General features: G+C 37.7%; 1 protein-coding gene across 1 annotated transcript in view; it reads left to right on the forward strand.

Annotated features, from left to right (window-relative positions):
* ADAT2 (adenosine deaminase, tRNA-specific 2) overlaps positions 1-11232 on the forward strand; it is an 11789-nt gene extending 557 nt beyond the window's left edge. Inside the window, exons 3-6 of the mRNA XM_010574592.1 lie at positions 7320-7470; positions 8045-8151; positions 9860-9932; positions 10051-11232. Coding sequence (XP_010572894.1) covers positions 7320-7470; positions 8045-8151; positions 9860-9932; positions 10051-10091 — 372 coding nt within the window. The 3' untranslated portion in view covers positions 10092-11232. The remainder of the gene's footprint in view (positions 1-7319; positions 7471-8044; positions 8152-9859; positions 9933-10050) is intronic.
* The last annotated feature ends 366 nt before the right edge of the window (positions 11233-11598 follow it).

An 11598-nucleotide genomic window follows, 5' to 3' on the forward strand; every position in this document is an offset into this window, starting at 1 on the left:
GCGGTTCGGCCGTTTCACCCGTCCCGGCCGTCAGGGGAGGGGTTTGGGGAGATGAGGGGCAGTTTGGGGCAAGTGTCACCTCGGCGCCCGGCTGCGGAGAGGGAGCCGGCGGGTGCCAGGGGGAACGGGGTAGAGAGGAAAGCGGGGCGGGTCGTGAAGTCAGTCACGGTGCGAGCTGGAGACCGGCGTCCCTGGCGGGTGTTCGGGCCACCGGCGTGCTCTCTGGGGGCCTTTAAAGGCACCCGGGCATCAACGGTGAGCTGTGCAGCCTTCCTCTTGAGATTCTCTCCGCAGACGCTCCACGAACGGTTTACGTTGCTGGCAAACTGGCACTTCCGTGCGCTGTGATGAGGTTATCTGAAAAGTAACGAACTATGAATTGGAAGTCCAACTGTGTTGCTTTTCTAGGAAAAGTTCCGTACAAGTAAAGGAATAAATAATTGCCAGTCTCATTTGGGAAGAGAGCGGGGAAGACAAGGAGTCAGGAAGTTGTGGAGAGTTGCAGAATATATAGGGTAACAAAATCTCATGTCTAGTTTACAAAAATTCTTCCTTTGACAGGATTGTTCTTTCAAAAACTTATTGCCTGTAAATTTTAGACCTGATGCTTGCAATGTTAGCCATCAGATTAGATCTTATACATGCAAATTAGATCTTGGGGAGGGAGGCTGCGTGGTGCTTAGTTGCTGGCTGGGGTTAAACCATGACAGAGACCCATTAAAGCCAACAGGGATTTTGTACAACTAGAAGTTTTGTATAAGTGAATCTGACTGCAGGATCTGGCTGTAATTTCTATTGGATGTCTCAAATCTGAAAATATAATAAAAGGTGAAAATGAGTCTTTGAAGCTCAGAAGTGCAACAGCAAAGATGAATCATTATACTAATTTGTGCTACGGGACAATCCATAATGTATTAAGATACTTTTAATACAACTCAAGAAAGCCAGATGATGGAGAAGCTAGGTATCTCAAGCTAAATCAGTGTAAACACTGCAGAGAAGCAGATGCTTCCTGGGAAAATTGTGCCAGAGGTATTAATGCTGTGTAAAAGATCACGCATTAATAAACAGGCAGAACACAACTGATGAGACTGATAACAAAACCAGAATCAACTTAAAAATATTAGGGAAGCTTTCGGACTTTTTTAGTGTTAACATCGGGGTTGTCTGAAGGTATGTACTTAAACCCATGTAGCCTGATTTTAAAAATTTGTCTGCATTTTTGGAAACAGTAAACTGTTAATATCTTTGAAAGCCAAGCCTTTTTACAATTTCTCTTTAGCTCAAGTTTCAATTCTTTTGTGGCTTAATTTTTATAAATGCTTGTATTATAGTGATTGGAAATGCTGGGTACTCGGTGCTTCTGAATTTTGTATCAGATACTTAATTGCTCCATATAGTCTAAGCTTGAAAGAGGCACTTGCTGGGAAATGTGAATGCAGGAAATTGTTTTCAGTTTTCTCCTAATGATTTCTGGCATTATTTAGGAACAATCCTGGGGAGAAAAAAACCCTATTGAACCATTGAGACAGTTCCAGTAGACATCATAAATTTGTCAAGGTCTGTTTTAAAACTAATGTCTCGTCCCACCTCATATTGGGGGACTTTTCCAGAACATCATTCCTCAGATGGCTAAAAAACATCTGATTTCCAGTTTTAAACTTTTTATGGTCCGTTTAGATCTCTCTGTTCTTGTGCCAGCATCATCCATTATTTTACATAGCTTGGATGTATTAAAGTCGTATTCCCTTTTGGCTTTTATTTTTCCCTGTTTTCCCCAAGCCAACTGTTTAATCTCCTCTCAGAAGATAGGCTTTCTCTCTGTGTTCATTCTAATAATTCTTGTATACATCCACTGCAGCTTTGATTCATCTTTCTTGAATTCACTTAACCAGAACTGTATACTTTATTCCAGATGGACTTTCTCTTGTGCCTAGTTTGATAACAGTAATACTTCCCATTCTCCCTTGAAGTAAGTCCACCCATCTTTTCTGGAGCTTCCTTGGTCTTTCATGCTGTTTTGTTATTTTTCATTTGTTGTTTTTAATTTTTTTTTTTTTTACTCCCATCTATAAGGCCATCCACCTCTTGAGTGACACTCCAATCCATCACATGGAAGACATAACACTATTAGCTGTTTTCTGTAGGTGTTTCTCCAGTTAATGCCAATGTCACAACTGAAAACATTTAAGCAAAATGATCTTTGAGCATCTTTGCTAATTAGTTTCCTCTGTACAAATATTTCCCCTTGCAATGCAACTTCTGTTCTTTGGTTGCTTATCTTAACGTTTCTTGTGCTATGCAGTTTTCCCCAGAATGACAATAATTTCACATGTTGCACTGTGCCAGATGCATTGTAGGAGTCCAGAGAGATGAGATTGGTATTTCTCTTGCCTAGAAGAAACATTTGTCAAAGAAAGTTACTAGGTTAATTTAAAGTCAACTATCTTAGTAAATCCACATTGTATTTTGTTTCATTTTCCTTTTACAGACTAGTCCTTATAACATTACCTTCAAAGTTTGTTATGTTGCCTGTTTTGCTGTTGAGACTATCCTGGATCTGTAGATGTCAGGATTGTATGTCCTTCCTATTTTTCATTCCAGTGACTCTGTTCACTCTGACAGGTTTCAGTCACATGATACTCTCCCTTGATGTATTAAAAGCATTGCTATGAGATTGGCAGCCTCATGCACAAGTTCTTTAGTATTTTTCTGATGGAGATGATCTATCAACTTGGGGTTTTGCCTCTCATCTCTCTTCCATGCCCTAGGCAATTTCATAATTTTAAAGTCCTAATTCTGTATCTCATACACTGTAATTTGTGCTTTCATACTCTTATTCTGCCTTTTGACCACGTTTTCTGCGTCATTTTTATTGAGAAGGCAAAATACTGATTTTCTTTTGGTGTAGTACTATAATTATATTTGAGCCTCATCTCAAGGTCACTGTAGTAGTTCAAACTCCTTTTTCACATTTTGTCTCAAGGTATTTTTACTTTTTATGTAATTTGTTTTGCAAGGTTGACGTTTGGTGATTCTTCCTTTAGCCTTTGCTTTCTGACCTCCAAAATGTAGCTTTATAATATATTGGCTTTTTTTACTCCATGAAAACTTTCTTCCTGCTTTTAGAAAATGCTGTGTTTATCCAGTTAGGTCTGCAGTCCTTCTTTACAATTCTGCCCTTGCAGGAATCAACTTGCCACTAGGCTTTGTGTCAAATAAATTCCATCTTTTCCTTAAGTAAGTCGCTGCATCCTCTGATCTCACTGACTGGAGTTAGGAGCAGGTAGGGTCTTCTTTATGCCCTCTTTCCTTCTGTTCCTAAACTGCTCATTTTGGCAAGAAGATTTAGTTGCTGAAAGCTCTTCAATTTTTTCAGTCTGTTTCCTGTCACCCTGCATACTTTGTTTCTGCCCTGCATGTCCACAGCAGAACACATTAACATCAGAGATACTGCTGCTTACTCTGTGGAAGTTATTTGCAAAATTATTGATCATCATCACATTCTTCTGGAAAGTGTTGCTGTTGGAAGAAGGGAGTTTATATACAGCTGTGTTTGGTTTATTTTTTTAGGAGCATGGCTGTGGCATCAGCATTTCAAAATAGTTAGGCGTGTCATTATTTGTATTCATTGGGCAATAGTGCAACAAATGTCTAAGACACTCATTTTCAACAGCCTGGCAATACATTCACAAGCTTGTGCCAGTACTGTGCTCCCTCTGGCATCTCCCACACTTGCTTGTTTACAGTCTTGCCTCAGACCAACCTGAAAGTTTTCTTCCTTATAACATATGTGACCCTTCCCAAATAGAACCCTATTTTTGGGCATGTTTATTCCCACGTGTGATGCAATCATTTGCTTCCCACTAAAATGCTCTCTGACTCAGGTCCTTTGTTGATACACACAGACTTGTCTTTGTTATCTCCTGTTGGGTCACTGTAGCATGTGTCTTTGCTCAGATCACCTTGCAAGTACCATACACGATAACTGAAGTATTGTTTGCACTCTTAAATTACTAATGAAGCCATAAGATAATATAGAACTTTGAGCTTTGGCCCCTTTTACTCTCACTTCTTAGTTCTAGTCTAAGATTTAGAAGGTAAGGTTTTCAGGGCAGTGATGATATCTTTATTTGTCTATAAAACATTTGCCACAGTTTGGGCACTATTTTAAGGCTTTGTCAAGGCTTTTTCCCCACTGACATCAGCTTCAAATAATTTCTCCTTGGAACACCATTTGCCACTCTCTAACAATTCTCTTTTTCCCTTGCTACTCTGACCTGCTTTTGTTTTTTTGGCTTTAAAATAATGCATAAGATTGGGCAAGTTTTTTAAAAAAAAACAGTAGGGGTTTATAGAAGCTAATGAATTGAGTCAGTGACTCAAAATGAAAATAATCTGTTTTTCTCTTTAATTTTACACACAGAGAGTCAATAAAAAGGACTATCTAGTCATCACTCAATACAAAATAATATCTTAAGACAGACCTAAAAGGTCAGTTTTTCCCCCATATCATGTCTTTTAAGAGGGATCTTTAGCAGGTGCTTAAGGAAGGAGCTCAAGAAACTGGAAGAGAGTAGCATAAATCTTCCCCTTGCATATCCTTTCCAGTTCTGAAAGTGAATAGCTTAGGGACTTCCAGAGCCCAAGACTGTATCTGGACCTTTGTTTCTGATAGCTGTCTGTGCACATATCCTCCATGAATTTGTCTAAACCTTTTTTGAACTCATTTATGGTTTTGGCTTCCATAGCATCCTGTGGCAATGAGTTCCACAATTTAATTATGTGCTTTGTGAAAGAGTACTTCCTTTTGTTTGTTTTAAATCTGCTGCAGGATAATTTCATTGGGTACCCACTTGTTATGAGAAATAATAAATCACAATTTACTGTTTGCTTTTCCACATTTTTCTTGATTTTTATAAACCTCTACTGTAGTCATCTTAACTTGGAAAACTAATGATTGTATCTGGTGAGTTAAGAGCTGTAGTCTAGTTGGTCTCTGTACTGTTCTGTAACTTGGATAATCCTTTCTCACCCTGTGGTGAATTTGTCCTGGTGTTCCCATGTCTTCATGAGGCGAGATGACCAAACCAGCATGTATTACTTAAGATGGGGATGCACTGGGATCGAGTAATATTATATATTAGTGTAATCTCTTTTGTGTAGCTGTCTTCTATTACCACAGAAGCCAGTATGACTTACAGCAGCTGCATGGCTTTTCTTAACTTGTACTTACTTCCAAGATCAGCAGAGGCCTAAAAGCTACTCGGTGTACTCAGTATAAAGCAGTGTCATAGGTTAGAGGCATGTTTTCCTCCGGTAGTGAAGAGTTATTGCTTATATGCTTTCAGTTCATGCTCAGGAGTTGAAAAGCCAATATGGTATTCATGTCTCTTCTGATCTGAGGGGCACAAAACTAGAATAGCCACAGCTTACACTTTTGAGTTACGGTAGCTATAGTAGTTCTGAGGCATCATTCTGCTGGAGGGCATTGTGCTTTGTGTCTCCATAACGTGTGTGCACTGAGACTTCAGCTGAGGTGATCTCATTTATTCAGCTACGGAACCTTCATGGCAACATTTCACTAGTAGGTCTGGAGGAATCATGTCTGCATATTGATTCAGATCCATGTTTTTATTCTGAGTGGGTTCATTAGTATGTTAGTTCAGATCACAAGTGCACTCATGGGATAAATTTCTTGATTGTGTCTTCTTACCGTGCTTTGGTTTGTGTCTCAGAGATGTCAAACTGTCTTCCTTTCAGATGAAACTATACTGAAAAGATGCGCTCAGGGAGCATACCTAATACACTCCAGCTGTTGCTGGGAATATACCATCCATGGGACTAAACTGGAGCTTGGCCAGTGTAAACTCTCCTGAACTGGTGTTGATTCCTCAGCACTGTTTTGCTCTACAGATACATTCCTCTTGCACTGTACTATTTCCTAATGTAGGCATAGGCAATGTAGATCTCTGTAGGAGTTAAAAACATTTTTTTAAACAGTATTAAACTTACCACTAAGTTACTTATACGTGAGTCTTTTGCCATATATTGTAGAGCTTCTCACAGTTATCATCACAGATCTTCACAGTGCTAAAACATTAACCCAAGTTCATGTATTGAGAGGAAGTTATCTCAGGTCACATAAAGACTTATGTAGCAGAGGTACAAGTATAATTTGGATTGATTAAGTCTTAGTCTTCTACCTCTGTCAAAAACATCCTTTTTCCAGAATAGATTAAAAAGAAGGAAAATACTAACAAATAGCCTTAATTCAAATAACCATCAGGCTTTAACTGGAGAGTGCTTTCATAACTAGTAGTTTGTGATATTTTTGCTGTGATCTGATTGGCAAAACACACCGCTGCAGACATTCCAGAGTGATACTGGGACATTACTGATTGTTTTTGTCTCTCTACAATTAAAGTCAACACTTCTTCTGTTCAGGTGTTTGTGCTATACCTATTGCTGTGACCTCTGAGATACTCATCATTCAGTTGTCTTGGATTAAAAAAAGAGAAATCAATATTCTTCTGTCTATTTTTTAATCAGGCATATACTGCAATCCCTGCTTATTACTTGAGGGACTTACTGTACATGTATGTATTCCCAGGCAGCATTAAACCTGATGCAAACCAGAAATACTGTGTCTACACAGTAGGCCAAGCAGTTCCAGAAACTTTTGGAGATGCACAGTGTATTCATTCCATGCAGGCACAGTAACATTGTCAGCGGCAGGAAAAGGTACCAGCTAGGAGCAGTTTCTTAATATTTCCAGCAAAAGTAACACAGCCTGCATTCTTGCTCTTGGAAGCACAGTGGGCTAGATCAGTTGTTCTAGTGAGCTTTTTGTGTCCCTTAAGCCTCAAGTAGAGCTTTCATGTCTTGTCTTACTATGCTGGTATGACAGAGAAAGGAGAACTTCTGAGCAGACTCCTCTGCCTGGGAACAGGTAGAAGAAAAAACTGGTTTGTGCTTGTAGATCTTGTGTGTGCTGCATATGAGGTGGAGGTTGAATGTGTTCTTTCTTGGGCTGAGTATTTCTTCTGCAGTTTGGGCTGCATGAAATTTCTTTTGCAACTTGAACCAGCAAAGAAGTGTACTAAAAAGAGACTTCTCAAGAAAGCATTGCATTACTTCTTTAACAGAAGTGAAAATAATTGCATTATTAATAAATAAGATGTCGGGCCATCGTGCCTTTGACTTGAAAGAATAATTTTCTGATATTGCATCTTACTTCATTTGTATCTGTACAAATGAGAAGCTTAAAGCTGTGAATCAATGCAAACTTCAAGAAAATGTTTATTTTTATCTCCTAGGCTACTCGACATGCAGAAATGGTGGCAATTGATCAGGTCCTTGACTGGTGCAAGCAACACAACAGAGATTATACAGAAGTGTTTGCACACTCGGTATTGTACGTAACTGTAGAGCCTTGTATCATGTGTGCAGCTGCCGTGCGCTTGATGAGTATCCTTTCATGCTTACTCATGCTGGGAAACCATATGTTAAAATGTTACTCTTTTGGCAGTGAGCCCACAGGGAAGGGCTTGATGCTTTAAGGCAAAGCCAACAGGGTACCATCTTACAGTTTCAGACTCTGCACCCATCTCCATTTATTGGATGGTAAATAGTAAGAGCCTCAAGAATGTAAGAGAAATGGTGCAATTATGACAAACAATGATTTCTCTTAGGGATGTAAAAATACATTTTAGAGATATCTGTTATTATGTAAAATGAGCTAATCTTAGTTCAGTGTTCAGTTTTGAATGTTATAACAATCAGTAAACTATGGCTTTGTATGCCTCTGCTTTGGGATTCATGCTTCTCCTTTTCTGAGGAAGGCTGGATGTGCGTCTTCAGCAATACATCTTACATTATTCAGAAGTAAGTTCTGATTTTATGAGGGAGGAATTGTAGTGCAAACTAATTTACTTTGAAAAGTACAAGCACATTTTAGTGAAATTTAATGACTACTTAAATCGGGCTACTGTACTTCCTGCTTGCTTTTCACTTTTAACTTAATACCTTAACTCATTCACATAAATTCCACGGGTCATATATGGCTGTCGAAATGAGCGATTTGGAGGCTGTGGCTCAGTTTTGAGCATCTCGTCTGATGATATGGTAGACACAGGAGAACCATTTGAAGTAAGCTATAAAATATTTTCCCTTGTTTTTTAGCTAGGGTACTGTGCCTAGCTTCATTACCATGCTTTGAGAATGTTATGCATCAGTTTAAGAGGACTTAGATGAGAGATGATCAAAGTCAAGTAAACCTGACTTAACAAGAAAATAATGTAAAAAAATTTAAGTCCTTAAAGAAAAGAAAATTGACGAAAAGCCTGATGACAGTCTTAAAATAATTAAAAGGATGCATCAAAGGGGAAAGGAAAGAATTACATTTGTGGACCAAGGTAAGGAATAAATGTATCTAGAAGATGTGTAATACTTGGAACAGTAAGTGTATGCTGTAGGAATAGATGAGGGAAAAATTATTTTAAACTGCAGAATGTACAAACACATAATCAATAAAGATCAAGTAACAGCAGCTTACTAAGTTACTGGATTTTAGCTGAGCAACTGGAAATGATTGTATTTTTGCTCCCAGTCTATCCATATATGAGGTAAAATGCATTAGCTTAGACTTACTTCATATAGTTCAAATCCCAAAATAAATACGGACTGCAAAAGTAGCAGAGGAATTTTAGCTTAGATATAGGGAAACTTTCTGAACAGTAAGGATACTGAAGGACTGGAACAGAGCGTCTGGGGAGAATGAGGCATCTTTGTCATTTAAGAAAGGCTGGACAAACATTCAGTGGAGGTATAGTATACATAAATCTAGATACTTTACAGCATTATACTAGTATACCTATACATACCTATAGATAGAGAATATTTATAGCATTATATTTATTACATTATACGTAGTTGTAGACGATCCTGCCTTATACAAGGATACGGATTAGGGTTCTTAAGAGTTCTTTTCCACACTTAACATTTATGATTTAATGAGTGTAAAAAACCAAGTCATATATTTCAGCGTTGTAAATAAGCACTAAAGGCTCAAGGCTCAGAAAGAATTTCAGTCACCAAGACAATACTGTTTGGCAGTCCAGTATAAACATTAAGCATCTTTCTTTCAGGGTGTTTGAGACTAGCGTCTGAGTTAATTTGTATAGTCAGTACTGGAAGAGTGTTCATTTACTAACATTGGCATGTGGTATTTAATTTTTCTACATGTTCAGAAGAAAGAAAGGGGAAGATTCTTGCTATTACAAATCCTTCCTTTTGTTTCTGTAGGCAACTGCAGTGGGATGTATAGGTGTGATGCATTATTTTCTAGTGTGGGTGGAGATTCATTTCATGTTAGTGACACTTAAAACGCTTTGTCATTATGTTCATGGCCTGGAAAAATATTTTAGAAGGACCAAAAAGGTCTGAGAGGTGACTGTTAGGAATAAAGAACAGGCGTGTGGACCAATGTTTTCTTGTAGGAATCTTATCTACAAATACCTAGGTGTATGTCTCTTACATTTCCAAGTGCTTGAGGGGTATATGAAGTAAGTTGGAAACACATTAATAAGAAGGAAATTGGGGATTGCATAAAACTTTTACCAAAGTTACTAAGAAAGTTTGTTTTGCCTTACTTTAAGTTATTAGGGAAATCATTTACTCTGCTAAGGCTTAACACAGTATTTTTCAACTGTATTGGGTATTCAACCTGAAAAGGGAGATTTTCTGACCCCTAAACAGACAGTACAGTTTACATTTACTCTGTACTTCAGGCATTCTTGTGAAGCATGGAATACGTTATTCTCAGATGTGCTCATGAACACTATTCTAATTTGAACAGTGCATTTCTGGCTATCGTGCCGAAGAAGCAGTGGAAATGTTAAAAGCTTTCTACAGACAAGAAAATCCCAATGGTAGGTTTCACATTAATGGATCCATTTTAATCCCAACCTGATTTAAAAGAATGCTGGCACTGGTATTACTGTAATTAACTTCTGATGGTTTTTCTCCCTTTCTGTTTCTTCTTGGCAGCACCAAAATCAAAAGTACGGAAGAAAGACCATCGTAATTAGCCCTATGCTGATGGGAGACAGAAACTTACCAAAAATGAGACATGAAGATTTCTTCAGCGTCCTTCTTTTTTAAAATGTACAGTCCAATTAAACTATGTCTAATGTTCTGTACAGAGTTTTTACTAATAGGATACTCGCTACCTGTTCCTGCGTTTCTACATATGTGTTTTCTTGTTATCATACATGACCAAACAGAAGAATAAGTGGCTGTTTTTAGAAAGAGGAAAATCTATGGTTCAAGTTCAGTTGTTTACAGCCAGATGGATCCATTAAAATTCTGCCATTCTGTACAGCACGTTCTAGAATATTTTCTTTCCTTCTGTCTGTGGAGAAGCGTCTTGGTTTTCCAATAGTAAATGTTTGCTTAGGCAAGTAAGTAAATCTCTTGGAAAGTTACACTTGTAAGACCTTCACAGTCCTTGTGTGTATATTTAATCAAAAGGCATATAAGGAATTGTACAGCCCTTGAAGACTTCAGATAAGATCATTGTAATGGTTATTAATTGTTTTTTACACCCCCTCTAGCATAAGCCAAATTTTCAGACATCTTCTGAAAGTCACATACATATGTAGACAGGTATATATGCAGAATCACATGTCTCAGTTTGTATATACTGTTGCTTAATAAGCGTAAGCAAGCATCACTTGGCTGCACAGCATCTTCATACAAAGTTGTGGAGAAACTCTCCACAACTCTCTTTAGACTGTCCACTCATCTGGTGAATATTAGCATAAGAAATGCTTTATTATTAAGAATCTGCTAAGTAGTTGTTCTCAGGTACTAAATTATAGTAACTGAGACGGGCAGATACACATGAACACCAGGAAATTAAATTGGTAATAGTATGAACAAAATATGTTTTGAGATACTTACCTTTTTGTAGTGTTGGTTGGCTTTGTCATTTCCATGTACTTTGCTTGGCCGTGCAGTAATTTATAATCCAGAAGAGGGCCTTACAGTTCCACTAATGAATTACGAATACAAAGAAGTACAGTTCAATCTTGATTATATATCTCTTAGTGGATACTTCTCTTAAGCATGAAACTGTTTGTAGTTTATTCAGCTGATATTCAGAAATTTGAGAAATGCCCTAACTTTTTTTTTTTAATGTAAGTGGTTAGAATTCTATGACTATAAAAACTGAATACAATTAAATCTTTTAGATATTTCAAATAAATACTTTCAAAAGTGTTTTTAAAAAAGCATTAAAAGCATTACTTTGCCACTATTGCTCCTAGTAGCTTAGAATTTGTATTTTCTGTATTTACTTATTTACAAAGTGATATAGGAAAGAAGTGTTTTTACCATAATAGCTATTTTCAGAGTTTAGAAATAGTATCCCTTTAACTTAAGCCTTTTAACTGACATCTGTGACCTGTCCTGTTCTCCTGACCATTACTTACAGCACTCTGAGTCTGTTCCTTTCCGTAAACAAAAGAAGTTACCACTATGTCGGTAGATTTCATCAGCTTCAGAGCTATGAGGGCTCATGAACCAGACAGCTAA

The sequence above is a fragment of the Haliaeetus leucocephalus genome, unplaced genomic scaffold (assembly GCF_000737465.1).
Source record: "Haliaeetus leucocephalus isolate CR32 unplaced genomic scaffold, Haliaeetus_leucocephalus-4.0 Scaffold450, whole genome shotgun sequence".
NCBI lineage: Eukaryota > Metazoa > Chordata > Aves > Accipitriformes > Accipitridae > Haliaeetus > Haliaeetus leucocephalus.